Raw genomic sequence first — 17407 nt, 5'->3', positions numbered from 1 at the left:
TAAACTCATATCTCTTGATAGTGATTGATGCCAGACTGGAGTTACAAGGACCGAGGACAGACTGATTATTATTGTAGTCTGTGATACACTGTGTGATTATGTAGCAGCTGATAAAGTTACTGCTTTTTGTTTTGAGTTCCTACAAGCCTCTTGGGCTGGTGTTTACAGAACATTTAGTGCTGTCTGATTAGAATATAACGGATGTGTCTCCAAGAGGCCATATAGACATTCTCTCTGCTTCTATGCTGGTTGTTGTCTCCCTATTGCAACTTGCATTAAACTGTATTGATTTACGATTGACTTTATCTGTGATTTCTCTTCTCTTTCGTTCACCTGGAAATTCCTATTTTCATCATCATCATCATCCTCATTACCACCATGTGCAATAGGCCTATATATAAAAATATAACCCAGGACAACCCTCCTGAAAAAAACAGCATAGACCAGAGCCATATGCATAGAGAGTTTGGCCAGGTTACAGAACGGCTGCCATGTTAGTGCCTTTATTCTTGAAATGTTGATGATGTAACAATTTGAGAGCTCCTCTGACAATTCACTATGAAAGGACCCACTGTAAACAAGCAAAACAGAGCAGCGAATTTAACAGACATTTTTATGTATTAGTAATCGGGATAATGTGTTTCCAAGTCTGTGCTGTGTTGTGGTGTCAACAAATGTCATTTCTTCATAGGTTTTGAAAACTATCAGAAATAAAAGTCACCTTAGAGCACAGCACGGAAGCATCCGTTGCGACGCTCGCGCACGCAACGTGTCACTACAGACCCTGGATTGTTCCCAGCAGTGATGCCAATGTAGCAATTTTGTTACTAGATTTAGCAACTTTTCAGACTACCATGGCAACTTCTTTTCCTAACAGCACCTAGCAACAAATTTAGCTACTTTCAAAAATGTATTTGAACTTTTAGCAACTTTTGAAAAGTGACTCAAACGCTAAAATGCACGCATTTTCCCTCTAAATGACACACAAAAAATATTTTCTCTGTCACACACTCAGTCACAACACACGTGCCTGGCTGCAAAAGTGCATTGTGAGTGATGTCAGCAGCAGGCGCTCAGCTCGTGCACAGGCAGCAGCACCCCAGCACCAATTTCAGCAAATTGCAAATCATTGTTGTTAGCTGACTCCAGCAGCAGTAGTATGCATTCAACGAGACAAACCCAATGAATATAGTTGGTCACGAATGAATGATCTTGAACGGAACTTACAACATCAATTAACATGTCTCAATCAAAATTGTACAGTCAGAAAGTACAGAAAAGAGTGGGAGTCTGTACCTGAATTTAAATTGTGGCTGAAGCCAGTAATTGGGGATGATTGTCGGGCATACATACTGTGCTTACTGGAAATCAGATATGCTTGCAAGAGTGTATGACATCAAAAAACATTATGCTACAGCAAAATAATAGAAATAAATCAACACCGTACAACCCCGCAACGCAGTCTACATTACCACAGTTGGTTAAGAAAGTGGATAACTGCAGAAGCTACTATGGCAATGGCCATTGCTGAGCATTGTTCGCTGCTAGCATGCAGCCATTTAGGTACGGCTAGCAAAGCTGCCTTTTCAGATTATGTGGCAGCAACAAACTTCCAAATGCACCGCACCAAGTGCATAGAAATCATTAGGGGAGTACTGGCTGCTTATTGTCTAAAAGGGGTAACATCAGATGTGGAGGATGAGAAGTTCAGTCTCCTTTTGGATGAGTCCATTGATGGCAGTGTCTCGAAATACCTGGGTGTGGTGATTCGGTATTGTGTCCACATTTCTCGGGCTGGTTGAATTGGAGCGAGGCAATGCCAGATCAATAGCAAAGGCGATAGTTGAGTTTCTTGAGAGGTGTAACCTTAAAAAAGAGAATCTTCAGGGTATTGGCACTGATAATGCATCCGTGATGACTGGGGTGCACAACGGGGTGCACAAGATTTTAAAGGAAGAATGGTACTCATCCGCTGTGTGTGCCATTCTTTACAATTGGCTGTCAGTGCAAAATCCAAAGAAACCATCCCTAGGAGCATTGAGTATCTAATCAGGAAAACCTACAACTGGTTTTCGATTTCCCCAAAACGGTGCGAGGTGTACAAAGCAGTGTATGCCACCATTAATTGTGGCCAGAAACTCCTGCGGATCACCAAAGTGTGTGCCACATGTTGGCTATCGATTGAGCCTGCAGCAACTCGTATATTGAGCCAGTGGGATGAACTAGAGCTCCACTTTGAGTTGACCAAGGCCAGTGAGCATTGCTACATGGTGGATGTGCTCCACGCCATGTACATGGGCAAGACCAACTATGTCTACCTGACATTCTTGAAATCAATCCTGTCTGACGTACAAGTTGCAGTGAAGTCATTTGAGGGAGAGCAAACAGATCCTGTCAAGCTTTTGGACAGTCTGGTACACCTCTTAACATAAATTTGCAGCAGGGTAGTCAATGGCAAAAATGGATGCCCTGAAGGTTGCCAGTGATGGACATCGCAGTCCATCGCAATACCTTGGGTACCTTTTCGAGAGCACGGTGTACCAACTCAGTCTTGCGCCAGAGGACGAAAAGGTAATTCGGAGCCCGTGCATCAACTACGTTGTTGCTTTAAGCAAGGAGCTGCAAGCAAGGCTCCCAGACAACCTAGAAGACTTGAGAAACATGGCCTTGTTCAGTGTTGAGGAAACACTAAAACACAAAAAAGGCACCACTGAAATTATCAAAGTAGCTGAGCTACTGGGGTACAAGCACCAAACAATTGATAAAATTGTTTCCCAATGGAGAAACATCCATCTGTTTAGGTGGGACTCAACTGAAAATACAGTCGAGCTTTGGAGTGAAGTGAATGACTACACGGACTATTCCGGGTCAAATCCATTTGAAGAACTGTGCAAAGCTGCACTCGCTGCCCTCTCCTTGCCACACTCAAATGTGGAGGTTGAATGGCTGTTCAGCCAAATGAGTGTGGTCAAGTCAAAGTTAAGAAATAGAATGTCACTGCACACTCTCAACTCCATACTCCTGGTGCGGTGTGGACTGAAGCTCGCTGGTGATACCTGTTACCAGCATAAACTACCAAATTAAGTTCTGCAGCAGTTTGGCACCACAGCAGCATACAGCTTTAAGGCCACTCCATCCTCTACTCCGTGACAAAGCAATTGGAGAGTGAAGATGAAGAGGATTTCCTTACCAATCGATGATGCTTCATATTTACAGTACGTATGCAAGGATTGGACTTTCTGGAACTTGCGGACACACACAGCAGATGGTGACAGTGTGCACTGCAGTGTGAATGAGAACTGTGGCAATATCTGGAGGAAACCATTGAGCAGCTAGCCAAGCCAAGCAGCATAACAACCTGGAGAGAGCTGGAGAGAGATGCCTAGCGCACACATCATTATTTGGGCTAAGTCGCTTGTTTAATAAGATAGCATATATACCTTGTTATTAGCTTGTACCAATAATTGTTGATCAGTTAGGTAGCATGTTAATTAACTACCAATACACTGCTTCAAACTATAATTGTTCAGAATGTGTAGGTTTACTAGTTAAAGAGAAAATACATTAAATGCAATTGTTCAAGAAATGTGTCATGTGTAAATGTTGAATGATTCAATTTGTTGTGTTTAAAAAAAAGATCATATAAAATGTGTTGTGTTTATATTATTTTTACAAATAAACGTAATGACGCGGTTTTACGTTATTATGTAATGACGTCATCACGCAACGACATCACAATGTAATTTTGCTACTTTCAGCAACAAATCGACCTGCCCCTAGCAACTTCCCCTGACAATTAGGTGGCAACCCTGGTTCCCAGGCTGTTTCACAAACGCTTGTGATCGGGAGTCCCATAAGGCGGCGCACAATTGTCCTGGTTAGGGGAGGGTTTGCCCGGAGGGTAGGCCGTCATTGTAAATAAGAATTTGTTCTTAACTCACTCGCCTACTTAAATAAAAAAAGAAATAAAAAAATGTCCAGTTGGTGGCGGCAATACAGCTTTTTGGGTTGTAAGTCCGCCATAAAACCCATAGAAGACGAAGAAGTAGAAGAATAAGTTAGTCATGTCACCGCCCACCTCAGTCATATGACCGCGGTGTTTAGGTTTTCGGTGAGGAGGAAGTGATTGCTGTTTATTGCGCTACAGTTTTGCAAAGTTTGGCTCTGATGCCATAGTATCATAGCTTTCTTCGTCAAAGAACGGCCGAGAGAATAATGAACAGTATTGTCACAAGGGCTGGTTTGATGGGAGTACGAAGCTGGATCGCATTACTTTTTTCAGTTCTATCGCCAAGTCTATGCACCTCTTTTGGCCAGGTAGGAAACTTGTCAGATATTTTGACCGGTTTTTCAGTCATGGGTTGTATTCCTGACCAGCATTTTTAGCTTGAGTCTGATTATCTTGTCAAAACCGATAATCTGATAAAACTTGAGTATAAAACTACTTTCTTGATATGTTTTATAGTTTATTTGAATACTTTGCAAATGTAACTTATTTCTCAGTGTGACCTGAAATGGTTTATTCATTCCTTTTCTATTTTAGTAGATGCTCTTATCCAGAGCAATTAACAGTAGTGAGTGCATACAGTTTCATACAGGTCCCCCGTGGCAATCAAACCCACACCCCTAGCATTGCAAGTACCATGCTCTACCAACTGAGCCACATCACCACAAACCACTTGATGTCTCAATGTACTCAATTACCGCATTGTGCTTGTTTTGTATTATCATGGTGATAGAAAGTCTAGGTACAAACCTAGATGACCGACCAGCCTATGTACAATACAGTAATGTAGATTTAGATTAAGTTGTTTGTAAGGATGATACATTTAAAACTGCACAAAAAGTGGTTGTTTTCCCTGTGATTTGATCAAGAAAAATATTGAATTTTATGGGGTTGATTTGTGTCTTTGCCCATAACTTTGCACCTTTTGATGTAAATGTTTGAGCATGGGGTTTTGTGCTTTTTGGATTCCATTAGAATGACAATTGCAGAGAGAGGGACAGGGCAACAACAATTACATCCAACTATTGACTCCTGTTAGATACTGTTCTTAGTTATATAGCTACCTTTTTTGGGGAAACCAGTGATTGTTTAAAAACAAAAAACAAACACAAAAAATGTTGTGCCTGCGCTACAGATGTCTATCGGTCCACTAATACTAGTAAAGGCCCAGTGCATTACTTTGTATGAATGTTTTTATTATTATTCTGAATTCTCAAGGGGTGCCTTTAGCACCCTCAGCATCCCTACTTCCTGTGGCTATGCTGTGTAGGCTTGAGTGTGACGTCTCGTATACAGTGCAGAATTCTACATAGCTTTGCAAGATGTAGCCAAACTATTTTGTAGATTGTTTACTGCAAGAAAACATAGCAGTATCATGACTTTGTGTGTGAGAAAGTTGTGGTGCAAGTGCTGTTATCAACACTGCAACAAATCAAATCAAATCAATAGACTTGCGCTGTAAGTTTGCACTCGCAGGCCATTGCAAAGCTCAGCGACCAAAACAATCCAACATAACCTTTTGCACTTCTACATTTAGTAATCCATCCTGTGTTTTAATAGCAGATGAGTTCACTTGCTGAATGGGTGGCATACGGTATGTGAACAAGAGTAACACTTGTTCTGAAGGATCATGGCACTTGACATTACAGGGGTGTGGGTTTACATTAGTGAACTTGGATGGCACAGAGAATGATTTTATGGACACATCCTGTTGATCTTGTCCTGTCACTGTCTCATGCTGTCTTTTTTTATAATGGTCTCTCTCTGCAGTTCTTGTTGGCTAAAATCCAAGCTTCTTCCAAGGGGGAACTAGGAGGTTCGCTTTCTGCCCACTCAGGTGTACCTGCCCTAACTTCACCTGGCAGTGAGGCAAATGAAGTCTCTCTTTCTCTCTACCAGATTGACCCCCTGGTCTATGATGAGCAGTTGCTGTGGGTGAGAGGCGGGGCAGGAGAGGTGGACACTTACCGGATCCCACTGCTCTCCTTCACCCCCAAGGGCAGTCTGCTGGCCTTCGCTGAGGCCCGGAAGAAGTCCGCCTGTGACGTGGGGGCCAAGTTCCTTGCCATGCGACGGTCCACAGACCGAGGTAGGCAGGCAGAGAGAGCAGACAGACAGACACAGTGCAATGCAGGGATGGGCAACTTTGAACTCCTCGTGAGGGGCTACAGTGGCTCGCATGTCTGTGTACCCACATCCATTCCCACACGTGCAGTCAGCAAGCCTTTTGACAGCAAAACAAATCCTGCAATTCTACACATTTTGCCATGGGGTATGTAGAGAATGTTGCAGTTTTAAAGCAAGTTTGCTGCAATTCTACACATTTTGCCATGGGGTGTGGAGAGAATGTTGCAGTTTTAAAGCAAGTTTGCTGCAATTCTACACATTTTGCCATGAGGTGGAAAGAATTTAGCAAAATTATAACTAATTCTATGCAATTCTACTCATTTTGTTATGGGGCGGAGAGAAAAATGTGCAGTTTTACAGATTATTTCCTGCAACTGTACACATTTTGCCATAGGGAGGAGAGAACTTGCAGTTCTTAATATGCTATCTGATGGTCAATGGGGCCCCCCCATTTGGTAATTCAACCATGGTTACTGCAAGTTTAGATAACTTACCAATCCCCCCCAAAAATGCTGACATGGGCTAATTGATTTACTGACATGACAATGATGAGAACCTGCGATGTGGGGAATTGTAATTGGCTCGTTTCAGCTAGTTTTATCTTGTTCTTGATACCACCTCTTGTTTTGAGGTGTTTTTACCTATTTTCATGTCAGTGCTATTATGGCTCAAATTCGCTAGCTAAGCAACGACTGTAACGATGCATTTGACAGACACCAAGTGCTCATTGTGCAAATTGTATTTATGTTTTCAAAAAACATTGGAAAACTAAATATATGTTGTCAACAATCTATGCCAACCCGGCCTGTTCTGCCCAATAGTTGCTCACGTTGGAAAACGGGGAGGGGTTTGGTTGTGGTTCACAATTCACTGCTGCCCTTACTCTGTTACTGCTTACAAATTGGATCATAACTCTAAAAGTATCAGAGATCCCACTCTGGAACTTTGATATGTCTGTAGAGTTCAACAACATATGAAACATTTAGCAAAATCAAACAGTTTATTTTTTCAATATTCATGTTTATATTTTTCAATATTCATAAATGAATGTTTTAAAAACATTTTAAAATCAAAATAGCACTCATATTACAGAGCAAACGGTAAAGTTTTATATGACACCACTGTATGCTTTGTAGCACCTACAGAGTAAACACTATGGAGTGTGCTAAAGGAGGCCTGGGTAAGGTCAATATGACATAAATATACCAACTTTGAGTCATTACCAATTATGCTTTTAGATATATGTCAACAATCCTTCCTCAAAATGAATATTCTATGAATGACATTTTGTGAAAATCCCCCAAATCATGGTATTTTATTTGTCTGGGTTTTGTGAGGAATAATTCTAATAGGAAATTCCAGGTGAACATAAAGGAGAGCAGTTGCAGAAAAAATAAATACATCTTGTTTATTACAAGCTGCAACAGGAAGACACTTCTAAGCACAGAGCAGAGAAATGTCTAACTGGCCTTCTCTGATCAGGCTCTTCTGTCTTAAATACCCATTGTAGATCAACTTGATTTTCCTGTTTTATATATATTTCCACACTGATGTTAGAATAATTATGATAATACCCTTTCAATGTAAGAGCTGTTTTGATATTGAGATAAAGGACTTACATTGGACCTTTTTTAATCAAAGCTGCAAATCTTCTCTTAAAGGCAAAGTGGATCTGTTTTTATCTGATAATCAAATCATTTCTTGGTAACAATTTTAAGTACCTTACTGTGATTGTTTTCAATTCAAATGGTCAAAAAGCTAGCTTCTAAGCAAAAATCAATTTCTCATGCAAGAACTGCTTGGACTGTCTGGGAGTAGTCTGAGTGGGTAGGGGATTTGATTTATCTGGCCCGGGTGCCCGGATAGGCGTATTTTGCACAGGGTTAAAGTTGATTGCACTAGTTATGGAACCGGGTGGCCTCCAGTCTGGCATCAACCACTATCAACAGATATGAGAAGAATCCATAACAAGTCTAGTGACCATCAACCTGCACCTTGAGTGTCACAAATGGAACCCTGGAAATGATGCATTACAATAACTCCAAATATGCTAAACATTGTGTTCACTCTAAATTAAATATGAACTTTTATGTTAAATATTCCCATTTCAGACAGACAGAGACGGGACAGAGAAACACACAGACACTCGTACACATATTTGAATTGACGTGGCTTTTTATCAGTGAATCTTCACTCCTGGGCATTTTTTAATTTACAGCACTCTACTTATGACTGATACTTTCCTCCTCCCTCTGTCTTTCTCTCCCTCCTCTATACCTCCCCTCCACCCTAGGTGCCACGTGGTCTCCCACCACCTTCATAGTAAACGATGGCGTCCTGGCTGACGGACTGAACCTCGGTTCAGTGGTGGTGGATGAGGAGACTGGCTCTGTGCTGCTGATCTACTCTCTGTGCTTCCACCAGTACCAGTGTGACCCCGCCAGTATAATGCTGGTGGAGAGCATGGACGACGGACTCAGCTGGAGACCACCAAGGAACCTCTCGGTCCAGCTGGGGGTCAAGAACTTCGTCCCTGGGCCCGGCTTCGGCATTCAGGTGGGTCACCATCATCCAAGGTTTTCAGACTTCTCTTCATCTCCCCTTCTTCCTCTCGCTCTTAGAGTCAATTTATATAGTTAATTTAATTAATACATATACACTGAACAAAAATATAAACACAACATATGAAGTGTTGGTCCCATGTTTCATAAGTTGAAATAAAAGGACCCAGAAATGTTCTGTATGCACAAAAAGCGTATTTCTCCTTTGCCAAGAGAAATCATCCACCTGTCTGGTGTGGCATATCAATAAGCTGATAAACAGCATGATCATTACACGTGCCCCTTGTGCTGGGTACAATAAAAGACCACTCTAAAATGTGCAGTTTTGTCACACAACACAATGCCACAGATGCCCAAGTGTAATTGGCATGCTGACTGCAGGGATGTCCACCAGAATTGAATGTTAATAACATCGTTTTAGAGAATTTGGCAACTGACCTTACAACCGCAGATCACGTGTGACTACGCCAGCCCAGGACCTCCACATCCGGCTTCCTTAACGGCAGGATCGTCTGAGACCAGCCACCCGGACAGCTGATGAAACTGTAGGTTTGCACAACCAAATAGTTTCTGCACAAACTGTCAGAAAGCTCATCGGTATGCTCGTTGTCCTCACCAGAGTTTTGACCTGACTGCATTTTAGTGTCTTAACTGACTGTACCGGGCAGATGGCAGACATTGTGTATGGTGTCATGTGGGCGAGCGGTTTGCTGATCTCAACATTGTGAACAGGGTGCCCCATGGTGGGGTTATGGTATAGGCAGGCATAAGCTATGGACAACAAACACAATTGCGACGAGATCCTGAGGCCCATTGTCGTGCCATTCAACCGCCACCATCACATCATGTTTCAGCATGGTAATGCACGGCTCCATGTCGCAAGGATCTTCTGTACACAAGTCCTGGAAGCTAAAAATTGCTCAGTTCTCCCATGGGCTGTATAGTCACCAGACAATGTCACCAGACAATGTCACCAGACAATGTCACCAGACAATGTCACCAGACAATGTCCCCCGTTGAGCATGTTCAGGATGCTCTGGACCGACGTATACGACAGCATGTCCCAGTTCCTCCCAATATCCAGAAACTTCACACAGCCATTAAAAAGCACTGGGACAACATTCCACAAGCTACAATCAACAGCCTGATCAACTATGTGGAGGAGAGGCAAATGGTGGTCACAACAGATACTGACTGGTTATCTGATCCAAGCACCTTTTTTTTAAAAGGTGTCTGTGACCAACTGATGCATCTCCTTTTTTTTTCTTCAGTCATTTGAAATTCATAGATTAGGGCCTAATGGATTTATTTCAATGAACTGAATGTCCTTATATGAACTGTAACTCAGTGAAATCATAGAAATGGTTGCATGTTGCTATTTTTATTCAGTGTAGTTTCCCCCTCTTTTATTTGACTTCTCTACCGACCTATGACGAGAGCTCCTTTATATTTCATTCCTCGTGATTCCATTGCTGACTTTTGTAGCCTACTTTTGTGTTGTCAATTATGAGGCTAATTTCTGTCATCATAACACTAACCCTTATATTGTGTATAATAATAAACCTTGGTGCATTGACCCCAATATTTATTACTAAGGTCAGTCGTTTTGAACGAACTGCTGTGCTTTGGTAGAGTACACTATTTTAACTGTCTCTCCATGTCTCCGCTCACAGAAGCACTACCCTCCTGCTAAGGGGCGTCTGGTGGTGTGTGGACATGGCACCCTGGAGGGTGACGGGGTCTTCTGCATTCTGAGTGACGATCACGGACGAAACTGGAGGAATGGCGCCGCGCTGAAGAGCATCCCCTACAACCAGCCCAAAAAAGCCCTGGACTTTAACCCAGATGAGTGCCAGGTAAAGCTAACCAGGGAGGGAGTGAGCAGGAAGGAAAGGATGGCACACAGTACAATAGCCGTGTAGTTATTAGGCTGGTGGGAGGAGCTACAGGAGGACGGGCCCATTATAATGGCTGAAATGGAATTAATGGAACGGTATCAAACTTATGGAAACTACGTTTGACTCTGTTCCATTAACTCCATTCCTGCCATTACAATGAGCCTGTCCTCCTATAGATCCTCCCACCAGCCTCTTCTGCCATTAGGCAACCCTCTAGTTTTACTAGTCTGGTACTAGTTTCATACTTATTTTATTTCACCTTTTATTTAACTAAACTGACTGAACTAGTCATTTAATAACAAATATATAGATCAATGATGTTTCTCTTGCGGCTGGTGATTCTCTGATCCACCTCTACGCAGACGACACCATTCTGTATACTTCTGGCCCTTCTTTTGCCACTGTGTTAACTAACCTCCAGATGAGTTTTAATGCCATTACCACTCTCCTTCCGTGGCCTCCAACAGCTCTTAAATGTAAGTAAAACTATATGTATGCTCTTCAACCGATCGCTGCCCACACCTGCCTAGCATCGCTACTCTGGACGGTTCTAATTTAGAATATGTGGAAGAGACAATACAGTAGACGGCATCTGTCAAACGAGTGATTTATGACCTATTTTATGGGTCACATGGTTACGCCCATATATGTACATCCTGTCCTTCCGTTCTCACGCTCTCGAGTGAGTGTTTATTTAACCAGATAGTGCATCTGTTTATGTTAAAGCTTAAAGCTGTCATGATGATTGATGTGAAGTGACCTCGTTGAACTGTGGAATGTGTTTGAACACATTTGCCCCCTGTTGTAATGAACTTAGGGCCTGGCTGTTGTATATAAAAACCGTATTGGACAGCCGCAAGCGACCTCGATAAACTCCAGAACACTAAATAAGAAATTAAAATAAACCCAGGACACTAAAGAGGAAATTAACTTCTCTATCGTAGGGGGCAGCATTTGGCATTTTGGATGAAAAGCATGCCCAAATTAAATGTCCTGCTACTCGGGCCCAGAAGGTATGATGTGCATATAACTGGTAGATTTGGATAGAAAACACTCTAAAGTTTCCAAAACTGTTGTCCAAAAATAGTGTCTGTGAGTATAACGGAACTGATTTGGCAGGCGAAAATCTGAGAAATCCATTCAGGATGTAGTTTTTTTTGGGGGGGGGGTTGTAGTTTTCTATTTTTTTGTCTGCCTGTTTTGACTGTGTTTGAGCCTGTGGATTACTGAAGAAAACGCGCGAACAAAACGGAGGTTTTTGGATATAAAGAGACTATCGAACAACAGGAACATTTATTGAGTAAATGAATGTCTTCTGAGTGCCACCATATGAAGATCATCAAAGGTAAGGGATTCATTTTATCTCTATTTCTGACTTGTGTAACTCTACTTGGCTGGTTACTGTTTGTAATGATTTGTCTGCTGGGCTATGTTCTCAAATAATTGTAAGGTATACTTTTGCCGTAAAGCATTTTTTAAATCTGCCAAAGTGGTTGGATACACAAGAAGTTAATCTTTAAACCTATGTTTAATAGTTGTATCTTTTCTGAATTTTTATAATGAGTATTTCTGTATTTGAATTTGGCGCTCTGCAATCTCACTGGATGTTGGCTAGGTGGGACGCTAGCATACCCTAGTTAAACATGTCTCCTAGACAAATTGTAGGTGTACTGTGTTCCTCGTGTCAAGAACACAATGACAAAACCATCGAAGACATTCTTTGGGAAGACCCTGATTGTTTTAATGGAGTGCTGGACATGAGTGACGGCCATATGGGTTACTTTTTCCAACCGGACAACTCAACGGTGAAGATTTTCACAAACAGCGGCCACAGCACCCTTTTTCAAACAAAAGCAGGGAGTTTTTCTCCTGCGTTGCGGATGAGAGAATGTCTTAAGATACGGCTGGGGCTATGCCAGATCGAACAGACCCTGAGTGGGACAACCCTGCCTGGGTACGCACTGGAAGAGGAAGTCTGCTGGCGAGATGATTTGAAAGCCATAAGAATCTCTTCATTGGCGTATAGTCCAGACTCCAAAGTGACAATTTTAGTTTATGCCCAATTCGATAGTTCCAATGCAACCAAATCAGTTAGGTTGTATGTATTTTCAAAAGCCTGAACGGAGGTCAACTATTTTGTGCCAGTCATTAGCTTTACGTGGGGCAATTATCACACATTCCTGGACATGATGAAACAGCTGGAAAATCTTTTCCAACATCGTGAACAATTACACCGCTGGGTGCTTCTATCCCTAAGACAGACCCAGGGCCTAAAGGCAAGATTTTTGATCTATCCAGGGAAAGAAAACATACGGAACCTGGCTGGAGCGGGATATCTTGCGGGGAAGAGACACTGTTTGAACCGGTCAGACCCCGGAAACGGGGATTTAGAGACGGATGGATGTGATGGTTGACCATAGAGCCTCCCCTTTTTCTGTAAGAAAGAAATGGTAAACTTGTTTAACTAATTATAACATGTTTAAAAGGTTTGTACTACAGATTTAGAATTAAATAAAGGGTTTTAAAATTGTATCTCACCTTTTAACAAAAGGAATCTGTTTTTTTTCTCTCTTTCGGTCTCAGAAAGGCTTCTGGGAGAGAGGTGTGTCTTTCTCTGCAGTTGTGTGTTGAAACAATGTTTTTTTCTTAACATTGTTTTAAACACTAGGGCACATTTGCACATAGGTTCTCCAAAAACAAAAGGTGTTATTTCCCGAGGATGGAGGAATCAACAGTCAACCACACCTAGAGAATCTTCCAAATTATCAAAAGGCCATATTTTATATGAATACAGTCTTTCCTACAACAGACAGTTATAAATCTAAGCATTTAAAGGGTATTAAAATGTGGTACTGTGCGGTAATAATATCTGTTGTATAACATTTTTCTGTGTATAAAAACTTGTTAAATATTGCCTAGTAAAATTGTTTAACTAATTATAACATGTTTAAATGGCTTCTGTGAAAGAGGTGTGTGTGTTTCAAAACAATGTTTTTTTTCCAGTGTGTGTGTGTCTGCAATTGTGTATGAAACAATTCAACATTATGGGGTCCTTTGCACACAGGGTGTCTCCAAAAACAGCATTTGTTATTTCCCAAGGATGGAGGGAGCAACAGTCAAACCCCACAACCACCATAGAATAGGCCTAGACACCCCCTAAGGTTTAAAAACATGTTTTTTTCTGAACAATATCATCACTAGGGGGTTATTTGCACATAGGTTGTCTCCAGAAATAAAACAGGTGTTATTTCCCGAGGATGGGTGGGGGACCAACAAACAATGCCCCTGTCTGTAAGTTCATTCCATACATTGGCTCAGTCAGGACACAGCCTTTACACATGGAGAATTTTGAAGGTGAGGATGTGGAAATAATAATATATTAGATTAGATTTTGTGTGCGTTAGGTAGTTTGTGGGAGATGTTTGATATTACCTGTTAGAAATTACTGCACTGTTTGGATCTCTCTCTCTCTCTAATAAGGTTTCCTCAAATATTAAACTGTTGTTTTACGTGTGGTTTTTACAGATATTCTAAAAGTGGAGGACATCAAATTTTCCAGTATGTTTTTATGTCAAATGTAAGTATTTTCTTTTATGTTAAAATACGGTATTTATTTTGTATAAATATATTTTAATATTATTTAAAATTGTCTATTGGATACCTGACATTTACACAGCTGCTACCGGGAATAATTGATTTGGATCATCCAACATGATGACTAACTATCCATGATGAGGATTCAGAGGAACAAACGGAGGCCTGTTCTTCTTTACGCAGCCCTATGGCCTCAAGCTATTTTCGACGTAAGTCCAAAAAATAAAAAAGTGTAGTGTACACTATTTAAAAAAGCTAATCTTGTGTTTACAGGGGACAGAGACCTAAACAACAATACCCAAGGAAATATGGACTCTACCTATGAACGACTTCGGGGGCGCTGAAACCAACGATATTCTACTGTTCTGTTCGGCCGGCTTTCCCATAACTCCAAACACAAGAAGCGCGGATTTAACACACAGATACACACTCCCAGAAAACTCCACCCAATCGCTATATAATCTAGCACCTAAGGCGCATCATGATACTTTGGCACAAGTGCACAGCACAGAATCACCCCGGCCCGAGAAGGGCGACTGGTCTGAAAACGATTGGATTCAAGAGCATGCTCTCTATGGATACGTTATGACCAGTTATACATTTATTTTTTATTTTTATTAGTTATACATTTTTTGATAGAATGTTTTTTTTTAAGTCACTTTTTTTCAGACTCCAATGATGGCTATACAAACCATGCAGAATCTACAAAGCCAGAGGACATAGGGATAGGAACCCCATTATCAAGGATTCCTCAGAAAAGCAGGCGTCAAACAACCAGAGGAAATTTAACTAAGCCACAAGGCCTAACGGTGAGAACTGTGTTAATATATCTGAAATGTATTTGAAATTGAAATTTTTATATAATATATATTTTATTTTTAATACACTATTTTGTATATATTTTTCTTTCAGACTCCTCCCAGGTGTATACCGACACAGAATGCCCAGTATGTCGAGAGGAAGAGGGCGTCCAGGACATACATAGTAAAACATTGATAATTTCTACACTGTAAATGACAAGGTTGAAGACGTGTTGATGTATGAAGCGGCCAAACAGCTTGATACAGTCAATTCTGAGGTAGAAACAATATTCATTGATCCTGAAATAGATCGTCAAGATAGGTTTCTCACAGCCTTTTACAGGGCTCTAAAAGCCAGAGAGGTTCAGCTACACAAACGTATGGCTGCTTTACTAAGGCGTCAATACAGTCAAGATCTATCCTTCTGGCATAGAACAACGCCCTGCTTGTTAAACAACGATCTGATTTAAAAAAATGCCGAAAACAAGCGCTAAGAACTGTATGTAACATGGCTACTTCTAGAATGCCAGAAGAACTCACATCCTTAATTAACCAAATTAATGCGTTAGGGCCAACCTCCCCATCAATAACCCAAACACATGAACACACTAGAAAGATGCTTGCAGTTCCTATCGCTTACACTGAATGTCAACAGTCTTTAGAAATTGGTTGATGTTTTTCCTTTGTGTAATGAAGAAGTAGCCCTGTTCAGAACGAGGGTAGAGTGAAGCGTGCTGTTTGTTAGAGGCGCTTGACCTGAAAGCACGCTCCACTTTGTTTTCCTCCGGAATTGAACGCAATTTATCCCGTCTTAAATTGTATTGATTATTTGCGTAACAAAATACCTAAAGTTGTATTAGGAAAGTTGTTTGAAATGTTTGGACAAATATTACAGGTAACTTATTAGGTATTTTGTAGTCATGATGCGCGAGTTGGAACCGGTGTTTTTCTGGATCAAAGGTGCCATATAAATGGACATTTTGGATATATAACGACGGAATTAATCGAACAAAAGAACCATTTGTGATGTTTATGGGACATATTGGAGTGCCAACCAAAGGAGATTTTCAAAGGTAAGGCATGAATTATATCGTTATTTCTGAGTTTTGTGTCGCGCCTGGCAGGATGAAATATGATTGTCTGTGTTTGTTTCATGGGGTGCTGTCCTCAGAAAATCGCATGGTTTGCTTTCACCGTAAAGCCTTTTTGAAATCTGACACTGTGGCTGGATTAACTAGAAGTCGAACTTTAATTTGACATATTGCATGTGTATTTTCAAGAATGTTAAATATTTACAATTCTGTAGCTTGACATTCCTTAAAATAGACAACCCTAAACCTCTAGTGTGTGGGATCTTACATTGCCCAATCTGTAAAGGGCCTTTGAAAAGCAGAGACACTGGATTGGTTCAAGAAATGCCCCACGAGTGCTATATTCAGCCCTTGGCTGAAGATGAACATTCAGAGTAATATATGTGTTTTATGATTTTGAGACTAATCAGCAATCCGGCTATTTGCCAATTTTGTATCTACCATGACTTTCAAGGGTGAAAAGTGTTCGGCAGAGGCACCCGATTGTGCACTACTCTTTCTAAAACACTTCAGAAAACCCCAGTACAGAAACTAGAGCCTACAGCACCAGTACAATCCTAGAGCCTATGATTCCTATCTTCTTTTGAACATATTGATACAACAAGGCGTTGCACCCAGTGTCATAGCGCAAGGTAGTAAAATCTTGTTTCGTAGACCCCGCCTTCAACCAGAGATGCATTGACAGCTTAAGTTTCTTACCCATGAGATTGGCTCAAATGCCTGAGGCCTTGGGTTTTGAAAACTCTGTGAAAGGTTGATTTCCTCATTTTGTCACATCTGAGGAGAATCTACATTATATTGGATCTTGTCCCAGCCCCGAAATATACGGGTGTGATCAAATGTTTCCAAAAGAGAGAGAGAGATTCATGACTTGGTATGAGACAGTACGTCATAATACCTTTTGATTTCCATAAAGAGATGGAGTCATACTGTAACAATGATGTGGTTATACTGCGTGACGGATGCCTCAGATTCAGAGAAGAGGTCAAAGATGCCGGGATTGACCCCTGGAGTTGTACAACTATTGCATTGGCATGCATGAAAACCTATCGTACACACTTTTTACCTCCAGCATCTATAGCTATTCCATCGCCTGACAACTACCGACGACAATTCAAGTCATACTCTAGCAGGTCCATTCAATGGTTGGAGTACTTGGCCCAGGATAAAAAATGTTTTATTCAACATGCTTTGAATAGTGGGGAGAAGGCAATTGGCCCGTATCACCTAGATGGATACACGGAGATTGACGGTGTTGAGACAACGGTTGTTTCTTCCACGGTTGTAACTCTTGCTTTGTGCCCCAGGCCATGTGTGTCTTAACCCAAAA

At 41.2% G+C, this 17407-nt stretch overlaps 1 protein-coding gene across 1 annotated transcript in view; it reads left to right on the top strand.

Annotated features, from left to right (window-relative positions):
- The first annotated feature begins 4073 nt into the window (after nt 1–4073).
- LOC124020031 (sialidase-1-like) overlaps nt 4074–17407 on the top strand; it is a 29179-nt gene continuing 15845 nt past the window's right edge. Inside the window, exons 1-4 of the mRNA XM_046335454.1 lie at nt 4074–4317; nt 5906–6095; nt 8427–8689; nt 10368–10550. Of these exons, the coding sequence (XP_046191410.1) occupies nt 4216–4317; nt 5906–6095; nt 8427–8689; nt 10368–10550 (738 nt within the window). The 5' untranslated portion in view covers nt 4074–4215. The remainder of the gene's footprint in view (nt 4318–5905; nt 6096–8426; nt 8690–10367; nt 10551–17407) is intronic.

Source organism: Oncorhynchus gorbuscha, unplaced genomic scaffold (assembly GCF_021184085.1).
Source record: "Oncorhynchus gorbuscha isolate QuinsamMale2020 ecotype Even-year unplaced genomic scaffold, OgorEven_v1.0 Un_scaffold_750, whole genome shotgun sequence".
NCBI classification, from domain to species: domain Eukaryota; kingdom Metazoa; phylum Chordata; class Actinopteri; order Salmoniformes; family Salmonidae; genus Oncorhynchus; species Oncorhynchus gorbuscha.
The sequence above is the reverse complement of the archived record's forward strand: the minus strand, read 5'-3'. Positions and strand labels throughout refer to the sequence as shown.